This window comes from Macaca mulatta, chromosome 5, assembly GCF_049350105.2.
Source record: "Macaca mulatta isolate MMU2019108-1 chromosome 5, T2T-MMU8v2.0, whole genome shotgun sequence".
NCBI lineage: Eukaryota > Metazoa > Chordata > Mammalia > Primates > Cercopithecidae > Macaca > Macaca mulatta.
Genome location: NC_133410.1, coordinates 130,643,270 through 130,663,313, shown reverse-complemented (window position 1 = coordinate 130,663,313; position 20,044 = coordinate 130,643,270). Strand labels below are relative to the sequence as shown.

Below are 20,044 nucleotides of genomic sequence, written 5' to 3'. Positions count from 1 at the left end.
AATTCCACCTGGCTGAGGAGACCTCACAATCATGGAGGAATGTGAAAGGCATATCTCACATGGTGGCAGACAAGAGAAAAGAGAATGAGAGGCAAGAGAAAGGGATTTCCCCTTATAAAACCATCAGCTCTTATTCATTGCCATGAGAGCAGTATGGGAGAAACTGGCCCCATGATTCAATTATCTCCCACTGGGTCCCTCCCATAACACATAGGAATTACGGGAGTACAGTTCAAAATGAGATTTGGGTGGGGACACAGCCAAACCATATCACATTTGGTGTTTGCATTGTCAGATTTTTAGAAGAATTCTTAATGTTTAAAAATGTTATCGTAAAAACTCAAGATGGAAAGAGCATGAGCTTTAGATAGGAATTTGAATTCCAGTTTCATCACTTAATGGCTGTGGGGAAGTTATTTAACTCCTCATAACCTCAGTTTCTTCATCTGTTAAAGCTTAATTAGTAAAACCTAGTGCATAGGGTTTTTGTAAGTATAAGTTAGAACATGTTTCAAAAGCACTTAGCACCAGTGACAGATACTTAAGTAAATGGTAACCATTATTATTATTGATGCCTTTTTTTTGTTGCTAAAAACATGGATTCATTCTTTTCCTCCACTTTGTATTCTTCCCAGTCAAATGACAACTTCCTTCTCGCCACTTATCGGTGCCAGGCAAATACTACAAGGCTGGAACTCAAGGTAAAAATATTAGAAATTACCTTTACTTGAATGTTTAAATTTCCTTTTTCCTGCTGGTATGTCTTATAACATATGATATTATTTGTTTGCATTTAATTTCTCCCTGAAATGAATTGTTTTGGAGTAATGAATTTTGAATGACCAGTTAGGATATAATTTAGCCCAGACCACAATCTCTGCTATTATTTCTTAATCACCTTCTCTAAAATTATTGATTTTTATTTTTTAAATAGAAATTGGGTTTTGCCATGTTGCCCAGGTTGGTCTCAAACTCTTGAGCTCAAGCAGTTCACATGCCTCAGCCTCCCAAAGTGATGGGATTACAGGGATGAGCCACCATGCCCAGCCTAAAATTATTGGTCTTAAAGTTTCCTCTAACTGAAAATTTTCTTTCAAATGTTTTATTATAGAAAGTTTCAAATATTTATAAAAGTAATGAATCCCCATGTATTAATCACACAGCTTCGGCAGTGATCAACTCATGGCCACCTTGTTTATGCTATCATTACTACCCTAAAATATTTTCAAGCAAATACAAGATACTCATAATTTCATTTAGTGTGTCTAAAAGATAGGTACTCTCTCTTTTTTTAAACATAACTACACTATTATCACACCTAAGAAAAATCAACAATTTTTTAATATTATAAAATATTTAATGTTCAGATTTTACTGATTTTTGTTTTACAGCTTGTTTAATCCAGTCATCCTTTTTTTTTTTTTCTTGAGATGGAGTCTCACTCTTGTGCTCTCGTCACCCAGGCTGGAATGCAGTGCCATGATCTGGGTTCACTGCATCCTCCGCTTCCCAGGTTCAAGCAATTCTCTTGCCTCAGCCTCCTGAGTAGCTGGGATTACAGGTGCCTTCCATCACACCTGGCTAATTTTTGTACTTTTTTTTTTTTGTTTCGTAGGGACGGGGTTTTACCATGTTGGCCAGGCTGGTCCTCACAGTCATCTTCTAAATTAACTTAGTTATTAAAGTATCTGAGCATTTGTCATATATTTTCCTACCACCTGAATTTTGCTGATTGCATTCCAGTGATATGATTTATTATCATACATTCTAGAGAAAACCTTTTAAAGTTTGACATAATCATTTTTATAATTAAATACTTACCATAGCACACAAATCTGTTTTAGTTATTTATAGTGGGATTAATTTTGATAGACGTATGATCTAAAAATTAAGGACTGTAACTTTTTTCCTGGTGTTGCTGATGTTTTGAAACTCAAAGGTTTTTTTATTTTTCAAGAGAGATGCTGTTACACAATATTTTTTTCACATCTGGTTAAGGAAGTTCCAGTTAAATATGATGTTTCCCCTGAACAATTCATTTTGGTCTGCATACATTCCTTTTTATGTACTTTGAAAGAAAAATGGAAAACTAGGATAAATTTATTTCTAAAAAAAAAAAAAAAAGTATCAGTAAGTGACCTAATTAAACATTTTACATTGAGCAAGTTTCTGCTGACAAATTTGAAAGTTGAGTAAAAATTGATTAAAAGCAATGTTTCACTTTTCTTGTTGTTGTTTTGTTTTGTTTTGTTTTTGAGATGGAGTCTTGCTCTGTCACCCAGGCTGGAGTGCAGTGGCACAATCTTGGCTCGATGCAACCTCCACCTCCCTGGTACAAGCGATTTTCATGCCTCAGCATCCCTAGTAGCAGGGATTATAGGCGTGCACCACCATGCCTGGCTAATTTTTGTATTTTAGTAGAGACAGGGTTTCACCATGTTGGACAGGTTGGTCTCGAACTCCTGACCTCAGTTGATCCACCCACCTCGGCCTCCCGAAGTGCTGGGATTACAGGTGTGAGCCACCACACCCAGCCATGTTCCCCTTTTTTTAGTTGGACATAATAATTTTAAAGTGTAGAAGAAAGACAAAATGCCTGAAAAGAGCCAAGAAAATTATGAAAAAGAAGAAAAGTAAGGTGTAACTTGCTTTGCCATATGATAAAACATACCATAATAAAAATAATGGAGGATATTTCCAAGCCTAAATATATAGGCCATACAACAGAATAATCTAGAAATAGAACCCAGAATATATTTCACATTTATGGGAATTTAGTGCATGACATTTCTATTTTAATAGAAGGGAACACTTCTATTAAATCACTATTTCTGTTTAAAAATTACTGTTGACACAACTAGCATCCATCTAGAAGAAAATCAAATGAATTGTTATCTTATGCCATATATAAAAAATAAATTCAGATGAATTAAGTACCTACTTATTTAAAGAAAGAAGACTTAATTGTCTAACAGTAATTGTCGATAACGTATAAACAGCCTATTGTTACAATAAAAACCACCAAGTAAGGAAAATAGGCAAAGGATATGGACAGGCAAGTCACAGAAGAGAAGATTGGGCACAGTGGCTCACACCTGTAATCTCAGCACTTTGGGAGGCCAAGGCGGGCAGATCACTTGAGGTCAGGAGTTCAAGAACAGCCTGGCCAACATGGTGAAACCCTGTCTCTACTACAAAAAAAACAAAAACAAAAAAGTTAGCTGGGATTACGCACCTGTAATCCCAGCTACTTGGGAGGCCGAGGCATGAGAATCGCTTGAACCCAGGAGATGGAGGTTGCAGTGAGCTGAGATTGTGCCACTGTACTCCAGCCTGGGCAATGGTGTGAGACTCTATCTCAAAAACAAACAAACAAGCAAAAAACCCAAAACACAGAAGAGGGAATCAAAATAGCTAACAAACAAAAACGTTCTACCTCATCTTTAGCCAGAGAAATTCAAATTAAAATAACAAAAAGCAGTTTCTTTTATCTAGCAGAATGGCAAAAAATTAATAGTTAAAGAACAACATCACTGGGGACGGGGATGAAGAAAATGACACTGTCAGTCACAGCTCGTGGAAATATAAGTTGTTACAACCACTTTGGAAAACAGATATTAGCTCCTTTGGGGAAATCTGTTAATAGCAATAAAATAACAGTAATATACATACAGACATGAATATAATTAATTGCAGCATTGCTTGTAGAAGCAGAAAAGTAGAACCAAGGTGAATACTCATTAATGATTGAATGGTTGAATAAATAACTATTTATCCATATCTTGGAATATTACACAGCTACTATAAAGAATGAGTTGATTTATACAGATTAACATGGAGGGAATTTCATAAAACACACAAAATGCGGATAAAATCTCTCCATATAATTTGAATATATTTTTATTTATATTAATATAAGTATGAATAAATGTATGAAAAGAAACACACCTGTCTGATATAGCCAGTTATATAATATGGGAAGGCATAAGTGGGATGGGAGGAGCAGCAAGGTGGTGGTGATAGGAGAGACAGAGATAAGGGGGAAAATGTGAACATTAGAAATGAAAGCAAAGATGTGTAGGATATCCAATAGACTTAGTCATGTGAAATGATATATTAAATTAGGCCCTTCTTTTAAATTAGATCTTCCCAGCTCAGTGAATTACTATTTCCTGTTAAGTATGTTGAATTCTCAGGATTTCCAGCCAGTTATATTCAAAATAGCCCAAAAGAATTTCCAGTTCAAATATGCCATAATTAGATTATAGGTATGCATCTCTATTTTCACAGAATGTCAATAATTAAGTTATTTGAAACATTTTTTCTGTCAATAGATTTTTATAATAACAGCTATGTGCTAAATACTCTTTTTTTGTACCTGTACGTGGAGAGACATATAAAAGCATAACTACCAAAGTAGTAATAATGATCATCTGGGGTGGGAGGATTTCAGGTGACTTACATGTTTGTCCAGATTTTTCTTTATTGTTTGAATTTGTAAATAAGGAATATTAATTGTTATGCTGATTATTACAAAATACTTTTTCATATAAAATTATTATGTTCTATATTAAAGCTCTTTTTCTTGTGGAAAAAAATCTCTGCCAATATGAGCTTATTACTCTTTAAAACTTAACACCAAAATATAGGTTTATCAGATCGATTTTTTGTTTTCTTTCTATAGTTTTACTTATTATGTTTTTTTATCCTCTTCCTTGTCAGCAATATTCACAGGGCAACATTTGCAAAACATCTTACTTAAACTTTTTAATGTTTCCCACTTAGGTCAAATTTTGATGTTTTCCCCCTCATGCCATGAAAAGTATGAGTTAAAGTATTAATTAGATTAGAGAAGTTACCTTTGTGTAGTACAAGAGGTACTACAATCTGTCCCGTGAATTGGAACAGAGTGGGACAGGAGAAAGAAGCTAGACAGCTTTCCAACTCCTCTTAAATTAGGTCTTCACATCTTAGTAAATTTTAAGTACTTGATAACTTGTGTTGAACGTTTTAAAGATATGTTTTGCTGCTAAATATTCTTATTTTGTTTTCTTTTTTCTGTTGAATCAGATTCGCTCAATTGAAGGCCAGTATGGCACACTACAAGCATATGTGACTCCAAGAATTCAACCCAAAACCTGTCAGGTCCGCCAATACCACATCAAACCTCTTTCACTCCATCAAAGAACTCACTTTATTGATCATGACAGGTAGGACAAAGGAAAGAGCAGTTTCTTTTTAGGATATTACACAATTCAAATAGACCTGTTTTTTATTTTTATAGTGTAAATTCTGTTAGCAAGTTCTACTTTTAAAAATTAAATAGTTTAAATATTATAGATTTAATATTTCTAATAAATATAAGATTATTTGTTTTATTTTACAGGCTAGTTTGAGTTGTACTTTTCCATCTTTCTCGTATATTACTATTCTGGGATTATTGGAATAGCAGTTCTCTTTCTCAGATACTTAATGTGAGAGCAAATACTGTTTAACCTTTTTTTTATTATTATACTTTAAGTTCTAGGGTACATGTGTACAATGTGCAGGTTTGTTACATATGTATACATGTGCCATGTTGGTGTGCTGTACCCATTAACTCGTCATTTACATTAGGTATATCTCCTAATGCTCTCCCTCCCCCCTCCCCACAATAGGACCCTGTGTGTGATGACCCCCTTCCTGTGTCCAAGTGATCTCATTGTTCAATTCCCACCTATGAGTGAGAACATGCGGTATTTGGTTTTCTGTTCTTGCGATAGTTTGCTGAGAATGATGGTTTCCAGCTGCATCCATGTCCCTACAAAGGACAGGAACTCATCCTTTTTTATGGCTGCATAGTATTCCATGGTGTATATGTGCCACATTTTCTTAATCCAGTCTGTCACTGATGGACCTTTGGGTTGATTCCAAGTCTTTGCTATTGTGAATAGTGCCGCAATAAACATACGTGTGCATGTGTCTTTATAGCAGCATGACCTATAATCCTTTGGGTATATCCCCAGTAATGGGATGGCTGGGTCAAATGGTATTTCTAGTTCCAGATCCTTGTGGAATCGCCACACTGTTTTCCACAATGGTTGAACTAGTTTACAGTCCCACCAACAGTGTAAAAGTGTTCCTATTTCTCCACATCCTTTCCAGCACCTGTTGTTTCCTGACTTTTTAATGATCGCCATTCTAACTGGTGTGAGATGGTATCTCATTGTGGTTTTGATTTGCATTTCTCTGATGGCCAGTGATGATGAGAATTTTTTCATGTGTCTGTTGGCTGTATAAATGTCTTCTTTTGAGAACTGTCTGTTCATATCCTTTGCCCACTTTTTGATGGGGTTGTTTGTTTTTTTCTTGTAAATTTGATTGAGTTCTTTATAGGTTCGGGATATTAGTCCTTTGTCAGACAAGTAGATTGCAAAAATTTTCTCCCATTCTGTAGGTTGCCTGTTCACTCTGATGGTAGTTTCTTTTGCTGTGCAGAAGCTCTTTAGTTTAATTAGATCCCATTTGTCAGTTTTGGCTTTTGTTGCCGTTGCTCTTGGTGTTTTAGACATGAAGTCCTTGCCCATGCCTATGTCCTGAATGGTATTCCCTAGGTTTTCTTCTAGGGTTTTTATGGTTTTAGGTCTAACATTTAAGTCTGTAATCCATCTTGAATTAATTTTCATATAAGGAGTAAGGAAAGGATCCAGTTTCAGCTTTCTACTCATGGCTAGCCAATTTTCCCAGCACCATTTATTAAATAGGGAATCCTTTCCCCATTTCTTGTTTTTGTCAGGTTTATCAAAGATCAGATGGCTGTAGATGTGTGGTATTATTTCTGAGGGCTCTGTTCTGTTCCATTGGTCTATATCTCTGTTTTGGTACCAGTACCATGCTGTTTTGGTTACTGTATCCTTGTAGTATAGTTTGAAGTCAGGTAGCATGATGCCTCCAGCTTTGTTCTTTTGGCTTAGGATTGTCTTGGAGATGCGGGCTCTTTTTTGGTTCCATATGAACTGTAAAGCAGTTTTTTCCAATTCTGTGAAGAAAGTCATTGGTAGCTTAATGGGGATGGTATTGAATCTATAAATTACCTTGGGCAGTATGGCCATTTTCACAATATTGATTCTTCCTATCCATGAGCATGGTATGTTCTTCCATTTGTTTGTGTCCTCTTTTATTTCACTGAGCAGTGGTTTGTAGTTCTCCTTGAAGAGGTCCTTTACATCCCTTGTAAGTTGGATTTCTAGGTATTTTATTCTCTTTGAAGCTATTGTGAATGGGAGTTCATTCATGATTTGGCTCTCTGTTTGTCTGTTACTGGTGTATAAGAATGCTTGTGATTTTTGCACATTGATTTTGTATCCTGAGACTTTGCTGAAGTTGCTTGTCAGCTTAAGGAGATTTTGGGCTGAGACAATGGGGTTTTCTAAATATACAATCATGTCATCTGCAAACAGGGACAATTTGACTTCTTCTTTTCCTAACTGAATACCCTTGATTTCTTTCTCTTGCCTGATTGCCCCAGCCAGAACTTCCAACACTATTTTGAATAGGAGTTGTGAGAGAGGGCATCCCTGTCTTGTGCCAGTTTTTGAAGGGAATGCTTCCAGTTTTTGCCCATTCAGTATGATATTGGCTGTGGGTTTGTCATAAATAGCTCTTATTATTTTGAGATACGTTGCATCAATACCGAATTTATTGAGAATTTTTAGCATGAAGGGCTGTTGAATTTTGTCAAAGGCTTTTTCTGCATCTCTTGAGATAATCATGTTGTTTTTGTCTTTGGTTCTGTTTATATGCTGGATTACGTTTATTGATTTGCGAATGTTGAACCAGCCTTGCATCCCAGGGATGAAGCCCACTTGATCATGGTGGATAAGCTTTTTGATGTACTGCTGGATTCGGTTTGCCAGTATTTTATTGAGGATTTTTGCATCGATGTTCATCAGGGATATTGGTCTAAAATTCTCTTTTTTTGTTGTATCTCTGTCAGCCTTTGGTATCAGGATGATGTTGGCCTTGTAAAATGAGTTAGGGAGGATTCCCTCTTTTTCTATTGATTGGAATAGGTTCAGAAGGAATGGTACCAACTCCTCCTTGTACCTCTGGTAGAATTTGGCTGTGAATCTGTCTGGTCTTGGACTTTTTTTGGTTGGTAGGCTATTAATTATTGCCTCAATTTCAGAGCCTGCTGTTGGTCTATTCAGGGATTCAACTTCTTCCTGGTTTAGTCTTGGGAGAGTGTAAGTGTCCAGGAATTTATCCATTTCTTCTAGGTTTTCTAGTTTATTCACGTAGTGGTGTTTATAGTATTCTCTGATGGTAGTTTGTATTTCTGTGGGGTCAGCGGTGATATCGCCTTTATCATTTTTTATTGTATCTATTTGATTCTTCTCTCTTTTCTTTATTAGTCTTGATAGCGGTCTATCAATTTTGTTAATCTTTTCAAAAAACCAGCTCCTGGATTCATTGATTTTTTTGGAGGGTTTTTTGTGTCTCTATCTCCTTCAGTTCTGCTCTGATCTCAGTTATTTCTTGCCTTCTGCTAGCTTTTGAATATGTTTGCTCTTGCTTCTCTAGTTCTTTTAATTGTGATGTTAGAGTGTCAATTTTAGATCTTTCCTGCTTTCTCTTGTGGGCATTTAGTGCTGTAAATTTCCCTCTACACACTGCTTAACATGTGTCCCAGAGATTCTGGTGTGTTGTATCTTTGTTCTCATTGGTTTCAAAGAACATCTTTATTTCTGCCTTCATTTCGTTCTGTACCCAGTAGTCATTCAGGAGCAAGGTTGTTCAGTTTCCATGTAGTTGAGCGGTTTTGTTTGATTTTCTTAGTCCTGAGTTCTAATTTGATTGCACTGTGGTCTGAGAGACATTTTGTTATGATTTCTGTTCTTTTACATTTGCTGAGGAGTGGTTAACTTCCAATTATGTGGTCAATTTTGGAATAAGTGTGATGTGGTGCTGAGACGAATGTATATTCTGTTGATTTGGGGTAGAGAGTTCTGTAGATGTCTATTAGGTCCGCTTGGTGCAGAGTTGAGTTCAATTCCTGGATATCCTTGTTAACTTTCTGTCCCATTGATCTGTCTAATGTTGACAGTGAGGGTGTTGAAGTCTCCCATTATTATTGTATAGGAGTCTAAGTCTCTTTGTAAGTCTCTAAGGACTTGCTTTATGAATCTGGGTGCTCCTGTATTGGGTGCATATATATTTAGGATAGTTAGCTCTTCCTGTTGAATTGATCCCTTTACCATTATGTAATGGCCTTCTTTGTCTCTTTTGATCTTTGATGGTTTAAAGTCTGTTTTATCAGAGACTAGGATTGCAACCCTGCTTTTTTTTGTTTTCCATTTGCTTGGTAGATCTTCCTCCATCCCTTTATTTTGAGCCTATGTGTGTCTCTGCATGTGAGATGGGTCTCCTGAATACAGCAAACTGATGGGTCTTGACACTTCATCCAATTTCCCAGTCTGTGTCTTTTAATTGGACCATTTAGTCCATTTACATTGAAGATTAATATTGTTATGTGTGAATTTGATCCTGTCATTATGATTTTAGCTGGTTATTTTGCTCGCAAATTGATGCAGTTTCTTCCTAGCATCGATGGACTTTACATTTTGACATGTTTTTGCAATGGCTGGTACTGGTTGTTCCTTTCCATGTTTAGTGCTTCCTTCAGGATCTCTTGTAGGGCAGGCCTGGTGGTGACAGAATCTCTAAGCATTTGCCTGTCTGTAAAGAATTTTATTTCTCATTCACTTATGAAACTTAGTTTGGCTGGATATGAAATTCTGGTTTGAAAATTCTTTTCTTTAAGAATGTTGAATATTGGCCCCCACTCTCTTCTGGCTTGTAGAGTTTCTGCCGAGAGATCTGCTATTAGTCCAATGGGCTTTCCTTTGTGTGTAACCCGACCTTTCTCTGTGGCTGCCCTTAACATTTTTTCCTTAATTTCAACTTTGGTGAATCTGACAATTATGTGTCTTGGAGTTGCTCTTCTTGAGGAGTATCTTTGTGGCGTTCTCTGTATTTCCTGAATTTGAATGTTGGCCTGCCTCACTAGATTGGGGAAATTCTCCTGGATGATATCCTGCAGAGTGTTTTCCAACTTGGTTCCATTTTCCCCCTCACTTTCAGGCACACCAATCAGATGTAGATTTAGTCTTTTCACATAATCCCATATTTCTTGGAGGCTTTGTTCATTTCTTTGTACTCTTTTTTCTCTACACTTCTCTTCTTGCTTCATTTCATTCATTTGATCTTCAATCGCTGATACTCTTTCTTCCAGTTGATCGAGTCAGTTACTGAAGCTTGTGCATTTGTCACATAGTTCTTGTGTTATGGTTTTCATCTCTATCAGTTCTTTTAAGGTCTTCTTTGCATTGATTATTCTAGTTATCCATTCATCCATTCATTTTTCAAGGTTTTTAGTTTCTTTGCGCTGGTTACGTAATTCCTCCTTTAGCTCTGAGAAGTTTGATCGACTGAAGCCTTCTTCTCTCGACTCATCAAAGTCATTCTCCGTCCAGCTTTGTTCCGTTGCTGGCGATGAGCTTCATTCCTTTGGAGGGGGAGATGCACTCTGATTTTTTGAATTTCCAGCTTTTCTGCCCTGCTTTTTCCCCATCTTTGTGGTTTTATCTGCCTTTGGTCTTTGATGATGGTGATGTACTGATGGGATTTTGGTGTGGGTGTCCTTTCTGTTTGTTAGTTTTCCTTCTAACAGTCAGGACCCTCAGCTGTAGGTCTGTTGGAGTTTGCTTGAGGTCCACTCCAGACCCTGTTTGCCTGGGTATCAGCAGTGGAGGCTGCAGAAGATAGAATCTTGCTGAGCAGCGAGTGTTGCTGTCTGATTCTTGCTCTGGAAGCTTTGTCTCAGGGGTGTACCCTGCCGTGTGAGGTGTGAGGTGTCGGTCTGCACCTAGTGGGGGATGTCTCCCAGTTAGGCTACTCAGGGGTCAGGGACCCACTTGAGCAGGCAGTCTGTCCACTCTCAGATCTCAACCTCCGTGCTAAGAGATCTACTGCTCTCTTCAAAGTTGTCAGTGAGGGCCATTTACCTCTGCCGAGGTTTCTGCTGCTTTTTGTTTAGCTATGCCCTGTCCCCAGAAGAGGATTCTACAGAGGCAGGCTGGCATCCTTGAGCTGTGGTGGGCTCCACCCAATTCAAGCTTCCCGGCAGCTTTGCTTACCTACTTAAGCCTCAGCAATGGCGGGCACCCCTCCCCCAGCCTCGCTGCCACCTTGCAGTTAGATCTCAGACTGCTGTGCTAGCAATGAGAGAGGCTCCATGGGCGTGGGACCCTCTGGGCCAGGTGTGGGATATAATATCCTGGTGTGCCGTTTGCTAAGACCCTTGGTAAAGCTCAGTATTAGGGTGGGAGTTACTCGATTTTCCAGGTGTTGTGTGTCTCAATATCCTTTGGCTAGGAAAAGGAATTCCCTTCCCCCTTGCACTTCCCAGGTGAGGCGATGCCTCTCCCTGCTTCAGCTCTCACTGGTCAGGCTGCACCTGCGGACCAGCGCCAACTGTCCGACACGCCCCAGTGAGATGAACCCGGTACCTCAGTTGAAAATGCAGAAATCACCCGTCTTCTGTGTCGCTCATGCTGGGAGCTGGAGGCTGGAGCTGTTCCTATTTGGCCATCTTGGGCACGCCCCCCCCCCTATTTAACCTTTAGATAGTATAATAGTTCTCTGTGAATAGGACCTCATTGTATTAGCCTCAAATATTATATTTCCTTTATATTTCTTCTTAGGGAATACTGATAAAGCAATTGGTTGTGATAGTGCCTTTTATTTCCATGCCAACTTAGGCATCCACCTTTTTGTAGTTTTTCAGAACATGGGCTTAAAGAGAAGGGAAAGAGAGGAACAGTTACTGATTACTTTCTTTGTGCCATGTATTATGCTGGGAGCTTATGTAGTATTTAAATCTTATAGCAAGACAGGTAATAATGTCTCCATTTTATAAATGAGAAATGGAGGCTTAGAAAAGTAAGTAACTTGCTCATAAAGGGACTAAAGCTATGAATTTAAGCCAAAACCCATGTTCTTTGTATTGCTGCCTATAATTTAAAATATATAATTTAAATAAGATGTAAGGCAGACTATTCCTAACGAAGATTTTTGGAAAACATTAAAAGTCAAGGTTGTATTAATGGAGGCGGCATGGTGTGCTAGAAAGAACAGCAAATTGGTAATCAAGAGACTTGGATTACAATCTGTTCCTGTCTGACTTTGGGGGTATAATTTAATTTAGTCTCTAGGTTTTAGTTTTTTCATCTGCAAATGAGAGGATTGGTCTGAACTTTTCATTTCATAAATTGCATTTTCTTAACTCTTTATAATTATCCATCTGATTTATTTTAAATTTGATTTATTTTACAGTTTTTTTTATGTTACTTTAGTGTGTGCTTTTGCAAGATAGAAAGTATGATCCCATATTTCGGGAAGATAGAAGGTATTATTCTGTAAGTTGTCCAATGGCACAGAGCTAGTAAATAATGGAACAACCCATGCCTGTCTTACTCAAAAGCCCAATTCTTTGCCTTCACACTATACTGATTATTTCCCTAAGGAGATTCTTGTATAAGTATGTTTTGTAGTTTATGTAGTAGAAATACTAGATAAGCTTTTTTAAAATGAGGGCTGGGCATGGTGGCTCACACCTGTAATCTGAGCACTTTGGGAAGCCAAGGTAGGTGGATTGCTTGAGCCCTAGAGTTCGAGACCAGCCTGGGCAACATAGTAAGACCTCATCTCTATAAAAATAAAAAAAATAAATAAACTTTTTAAAAATGAAATATTCCCAAATAAATGGAATTTTATTTGAAAACATGTTATAATGAATAAAACCTGTTTACATATATCAGTTAACTGATACTTAGCACAGGTGCAGGTATAGGTAAGTGTTCGATTTTTTTCATGAAATTGAAATGTTCATTTATTTTACGTATAAGATTAATCTGAGAAAATTGAATGTTTTCATTTATATTTAACAAATATTACAAAATTCTGCTTATTAATGTGTACAGATAATACCTTCATGTATTCCCACACATAAATATGTGCCTCTACTATTGTATTACAGACCCATGAATACACTGACTCTAACAGGCCAGTTCAGTTTTGCTGAAGTTCACTCCTGGGTGGTTTTTTGTCTGCCTGAAGTTCCAGAAAAACCTCCAGCAGGAGAATGTGTGACATTTTACTTTCAGAACACCTTTCTAGATACACAACTTGAAAGTATCTACAGGTAAATCAAACTTATTACTGGTTCACAAGTGTCATTTTATATAAATGTAGCTTCTAAGTTTTCCTTTAAGTTAGGAGTTATTTGTGAGTAATCTGATTGAAAATATATACTGTTCAAGATAATCTATTGAAAAACAAATCAAATTAGTAAGTTTGGAAAAGCGATTGAGTAAAGATGTATATGCAAAGATCAATACATTTCTTAAGTTCCCAACAATAACAATAACTAGTGAGAAAATAAATTATTTTAAAAGACCCTTTCAGAGTAGCAATAACAATAACAAAATAGCCAGATAAAATCTGTAGGCATATTCTTAATCAGAAATATGTAGAAGTTACATGACGAAAACTGTAAGATTTTATTGACATAAATGACTTGATTAAATGGAGTAATATATTCTATAGTCATCAATATGAAGACATTGTAAAAGATGACAGTCCTACCCAAATTGATTTGAATATTTATCCTAATTCCAATAAAAACTCCAGTTGAATTTCTTCATGCACAAATATAACATGGCTTAGAAGTTTAGGGCTTAGAAAATGCAGGTTTTTGGCAGCTATTCTGATACAGTTTGGAGGTCATTATATTGTTTTACACTCTTCTCAAGCTTCTAGTTACACCCGTCGCTCCTCCACCATTACCTCTAACTCATCTTCTATAAGCTCCAGTAATTCCTCTCAACTTCTCAATATAGTAGAAGCTAAACTTTTCCTTTTTTTTTTAACCTGTCTCTGAATGTGAAATGGCCTACTTCTTGGGCAAGGCTAATTTCTCTACATCTACCCATTGAGCTTGGATCCTCCTGCTTCTTCAGAGTCTTTCCTTTTTCATTCTTTCTCACATCTGTAGGTTGTTTTTTGTTTGTTCCTTTTGTTTGTTTTGAGACAGGCTCTCATTCTGTCACCCAGGTTAGAGTGCAGTGGCATGATCTTGGCTTACTGCAGCCTCGACCTCCCAGGCTCAAGTGATCCAGCCACCTCAGCCTCCTGAGTAGCTGGGACCACAGGCATTCACCAACATGCCCAGCTAATTTTTTTATTTTCTGTAGAGACAGGGTTTCACCATGTTGGTCAAGCTGGTCTCAAACTCCTGAGCTCAAGCAATCCTCCTGCCTTGGCCTCCCAAAGTGCTGGGATTATAGGTGTGAGCCACCACACCTGGCCTGTAGGTTGTTTTTGTTTTCTGTGTGTGTGTGTTTTTGTTTTTGTTTTTGTTTTGCTTTGTGTTGTCTGGGAGAGAGCTCATTATTCTTTCTCTGGCCTCTTAAGGGTCTTTCCCTAAGCATATAATTGTGGTATTCTCCTAAGTTCTCTCAACTCAGGAGCAAGAAGTAGAATACCTTTTGCTTCTCTTGTTATTTTAAAATAATAACAGTATTGTTCTAAAAACATAATTTTACCTCAGAATTCAGCCTTTTAGAACCAGGAATTCAGCCTTTTAGAACTCTTCAGAAATCTAATTGGTTTTAACATCCACTCTATGGAGGTTTTTCACTATACCGTCCAAGGAAGCTTATCTGTGTCTAAACCTGTAATAATTACTCCCATTTTGAAGTACCACAATGAACCTCACACATTAATCATAGCAGACAATTCAATATGCCCCTAGCATATTATATACTTTTATAATAGCACACCTTTGCTCTTTATCATTCTGTGGCTTTGAATATTTTTTCTTAAGATTCAAAACTGTTTATCCTTTAAGGTCCAGCTTAATAGCTACTTTTTCTTTTTTTTTTTTTTTAAGAAACAGGGTCACACTGTGTTGCCCAAGCTGGTCTCAAACTCCTGGCTTCAAGTAATCCTCCTGCCTCAGCCTCCTCAGTAGCTGGGATTATAGGTGCAAGCTACCGTACCCAGCAGTAGCTACATTTTTGAAGCCTTCCTTGATTCTCTTCTCTGTTTCCATAGCATTTTTTTCTTACTTGTCTGTGATATTTATTGTTATCTGCTTAAAGTATATAATTATTTTTTATTTTTTATTATATATTTTTTGAGACAGAGTCTCGCTCTGTCACCAGGCTGGAGTGCCGTGGCGCGATCTTGGCTCACTGCAACCTCCACTTCCTGGGTTCAAGTGATTCTCCTGCCTCAGCCTCCCAAGTAGTTGGGACTACAGGCATGTGCCACCATGCCCAGCTAATTTTTGTATTTTTAGTAGAGATAGGGTTTCACCATGTTGGCCAGGATGTTCTCGATCTCTTGACCTCATGATCTCCCTGCCTTGGCCTCCCAAAGTCTGGGATTACAGGCATGAGCCACCACGCCTGGCCCCTAATAATTTTTATATAAACTTATTTCTCTGCGTTAAACTTTATTTTTATGGACAGTCTAATTTTAAATATTTTTGTATGTAGCCTCCAAGGACCTAAAACATAGTTTTGCACATAATAGATGCTCAACAGATGTTTTTCAGATGCCTGAATAAAATATATGTGTATGGAGGTAGTGTAGACGTATGTGCTTTGCAGGCAGATGTACTTAGATTTGAATCCTGGCTCTGTGACTTACCAGCTATGTGACCCTAGCTGGTTGCTTAACTCTCTGAGCTTCAGTTTTCTTTTCTGAAGAATGAAAATAATAGCACTTACTTTATTGAATTGTTATGATGATTAAAAGAAGATAACCATTTGAGTCATTCTATAGTACCTGGCACTATGTGTTTACTAAAGATCATCTGTTAAGATGAAAGACTAATAGAAATGTCATGATTTCTAAAACACAATTGAGATCAAAGTAGTAAGTGTATTATTCATTTCCAGAAAAAAAAATATCTTTTTTTTGTTTGTTTGTTTTGAGACAGGGTCTTACTCATCAGCCCAGGCTGGAGTGCAGTGTCGCAATCTTGGCTCACTGCAACCTCCTCCTCCCAGGCTCAAGTGATTCTCATGACTTAGCCTCCTGAGCAGCTGGAATTTTAGGAGTGTGCTACCACGCCTGGCTAATTTTTGTATTTTCAGTAGAGACAGGTCTCACCATGGCCAACATGAGGTCTTGAACTCCTGACCTCAAGTGATCTGCCTGCCTTGGCCTCCCAAAGTGCTGGGATTACAGGCGTGAGCCACTACACCAGGCCAAAGCAATTATCATTTGCATATAGCTAGTTGGCATACATCATTTGTGTGTGTGTGAAAACCAAATGAAAAGGCATTAACTATATGAAAGATGATATATATTAATTAGGAAACTTGGTCATCGTAAAAAGGAATCAAATGCAAGCAGCTTAACCAAATAAAATAAATTTATCATCTCACATAACTCAAAAGTCTAGCAGTAATCTGCCTCATGCACAACTGGATCAGTGGCTTAATTGATGTCATCAAGATTTTATCCCATGTTCAGTTCTGCTTTTATCTTTTCTTGGCTTTACCATGCAGTGTTATGGCCACCAGCAGTTCCTAGAATCCAGTTGTATATATTTTCAGCTGCTATAGAACTTCTCTTGCCCACTAGCTCCAGTAAAAATCCCAGGATTGAGTTTCATTGTCAAGCCATGAACCACTGTGGTCAGGGGTATGGAATGTACTGCTCAATGCTTCCTCCTGAAGTCCCATAAATAGATTGAGACCAATGCCACTGAAACTATATGGACTGAAGAGGGCAAGAGAAAGAGGAGTGGTACCCTAAAGAAAAATAACGATCCTGGCTGGGCGTGGTGGCTCATGCCTGTAATCCCAGCACTTTGGGAGGCCAAGGCGGGCGGATCACAAGTTCTGGAGATCGAGACCATCCTGGCCAACATGGTGAGATGCCATCGCTACTAAAAATACAAAAAAATTAGCTGGGTGTAGTGGCGCCTGCCTGTAATCCCAGCTACTTGGGAGGCTGAGGCAGGAGAATCGCTTGAACCCAGGAGGTGGAGATTGCAGTCAGTCGAGATCGCGCCCCTGCATTCCAGCCTGGCAACAGAATGAGAGTCTGTCTCAAAAAAAGAAAAGAAAAATAACGGTCCTCTGACCATAAGCAGTGGCATTGGATGCTGAGCATGAAAAACAGCAGATTTCATTCTTACATATTTGATATCAGATTTCTTTTAAGGATAAAGCATATAGTCACATTGTAATTTGTGTGATTACATGAAAGAAAAACACACTTATGTAAGTAAGCAATTCTAAGTGCATTTTATATATGTATATATATGAGGTTGGCTGTTGGAAATATTAGTGAAAAGTGAAGGTAAAAGTTGTTTTAAATGAAGTTTTTATACAAATTGTCACATCTTTAGGAGGCATATATCTTTTGTTTAGTTTTACGAGTATATTCAGAAGCTGAATTAATATAATAGTAAAGGATTACATGTTTAAATTTGCTTTAATGATATATGTATACAAAAGAAATCTACAGTCAAATGAAATCTATACACTAAGTACTAATCATAAAATATATATGTACTGGACAATTTCCTGCTACAGCTATTCTTTTAAAAAATATATTAATTTTATAGAAAAGGAGAGGGAGTTTTTAAATCTGACAACATTTCTACTATCTCCATCCTAAAAGATGTGCTTTCTAAAGAAGCTACAAAAAGGAAAATTAACCTCAACATATCATACGGTAAAGAAACAAACAAAATTAATAATTCTTTCTGATGTTTATTTTGTGTTGTTGTTACATTATTAATGTTTCTGATCAAAGTGATTTATCTAACTGCATCTGGTCACCTCCTTCTAGAGATAAATGAAGTATCAGTCCAACACACTTTAAAGCTAATCCACCCAAAGCTGGAGTACCAGTTGCTTTTGGCTAAGAAAGTGCAGTTAATTGATGCTTTAAAAGTAAGTACATGTGTTGTCGTGGACTGGTGATTATTATTTTAAGTCACAGGATTTCTAAAATTATCGTTACTTTAACATTACATTGGATTGAATTTTGAATATTAAGGTGCTTCTGTTTTTAATTTTAAATAAGGAATTGCAGATTCATGAGGGAAATATGAACTTTTTGATACCAGAATATCGCTGTATTCTAGAAGAGGCAGATCACCTACAGGAAGAATACAAAAAGCAACCTGCACATCTTGAAAGACTCTATGGTTAGTGGACCATTCTAGAATACCTTGCCATATTTCTTTTCAACTGGCTATTTCCCAAGGATCATATAAGAGAAGCTGGGCAGAAAGATAAAAAGATTACATCAGTCATGATTCATGAACCAGTCATGAATCAGTTGACAACCAATTTATTGCACAGGATATTTCTGTCTTTTGTCAAGCCACTTTTAATATTTAATTCTCTTACTTGATAAAATACAAGTATATTAAGAAATAAGTATACCGTGATGAATTAATCTATATATATGAACAAACCTGGTATAAAATGAATGTAGTCTATGAACCTTTAGAGCTTAGACTGTATTTCACACAAATATTTGTCATGTTTTGTTGCTATTATGAAATATAAAAATGCAGCATTTAAAAATTTTAAGGCAAAATTTAATAAAGGATATACAGTATTCGTGTTGTGTCAATTTACAATTCCAAACTTACTTTGGTGGTGAGAAGTTGAATGTTTCACAAATTGTATTGAAACAGAGTAAAGGAGGTGAGGGGAGGGAAAGAAGGAGTGAGGAAGGAAGAAACAGCTTAAGACAAACAATTTTATTAGCAATCTTTACATAAGACCTGTTGTATATAGCACACTATTTACACTGTCTTCATAATCAGGTGAGATATTTAATCCTTACAATAGCTCTGCAACGTTAAGTGGTATTATCTTCATTTTTCATACACTTTAACTGAAATCTGAGTCTAAGGAATTTGTTGTCACCTAGCAAGCTAGTGATAATGCCTGCATTAGAATCTTCTCACTCCAAAATGCATGCCTTTTACACTATGCCAAGTCTTCCATAGTCACTGTAGAGCCAATTGGTATCATTAGTCCACACTGATCCTTAAGCCTGCCTACTGAATTTCTTATTATATATCCAGAGACTTTCTCGCAAACTGTGGCTGTATTTAATGTCTTAACCTTTATTACATGGCAAGCACATGATCTCTTTTATCCTTGTAATAACTTATGAGATTGGCTGTACATAACATCACTGATTGCAAAATCCAGACAGCTTTGTAAATCAAAGTTTTTTTCATAAATAATTTGACAGCAAAATCTTGACTTAATCTGAATTAATTTAATAACAAAACTTGACTTAACCTGACAGGAGGTTTTTTTTTTTTTTTTTGAGACAGAGTCTTGCTTGGTCCCCAGGCTGGAGTCAGTGGTGCAATCTTGGCTCACTGCCACCTCTGCCCTCTGGGTTCAAGCAATTTTCCTGCCTCAGCCTCCTGAGTAGCTGGAATTACAGGTGCATGCCACCATGCCCAGCTAATTTTTTTGTACTTTTAGTAGAGACGGGGTTTCACCAGATTGGCCAGGCTGCTTTTAAACTCCTGACTTCGTGATCTGCCCACCTTAGCCTCCCAAAGTGCTGGGATTACAGGAGTGAGCCACGGTGCCCAGCCCGAAGTTATATCTTTTTTATTCCACTTAGTGCAAATATTCATCCATATATTTTGTGACAGAAATAGTACTATGTTTTGCTATTGAATGCTGCCACTCAGTCCCCTTGGGGTTAATACTATAGTATATTCCTTTCATTATCTTCCTAAAATAGGAAAAATTCTGAAATACATCTTGCATCAAGCTTTTTGGATAAAGGATTTACAGCTTGAATAATTCCTATTTTACATATGAGAAAACTCAAGGCGAAATGATTTGCCCAGATCTTTGAACTTAGGACTATTTGCCTTCAAGTCAAATCCCAAGAATGGTCAACATGTAAATGGAATATTTTAATTCAGATA

At 37.2% G+C, this 20,044-nt stretch overlaps 1 protein-coding gene across 2 annotated transcripts in view; it reads left to right on the top strand.

The window, feature by feature from the left end:
• Positions 1 to 20,044, top strand: part of BBS7 (Bardet-Biedl syndrome 7) — a 54,794-nt gene that overhangs the window by 32,903 nt on the left and 1,847 nt on the right. For both annotated transcript variants that reach the window (XM_028848750.2, XM_001101234.5), the window contains 6 exons: positions 636 to 701; positions 5,071 to 5,210; positions 13,079 to 13,243; positions 17,690 to 17,799; positions 17,917 to 18,020; positions 18,154 to 18,277. In XM_028848750.2, the coding sequence (XP_028704583.1) occupies positions 636 to 701; positions 5,071 to 5,210; positions 13,079 to 13,243; positions 17,690 to 17,799; positions 17,917 to 18,020; positions 18,154 to 18,277 (709 nt within the window). The remainder of the gene's footprint in view (positions 1 to 635; positions 702 to 5,070; positions 5,211 to 13,078; positions 13,244 to 17,689; positions 17,800 to 17,916; positions 18,021 to 18,153; positions 18,278 to 20,044) is intronic.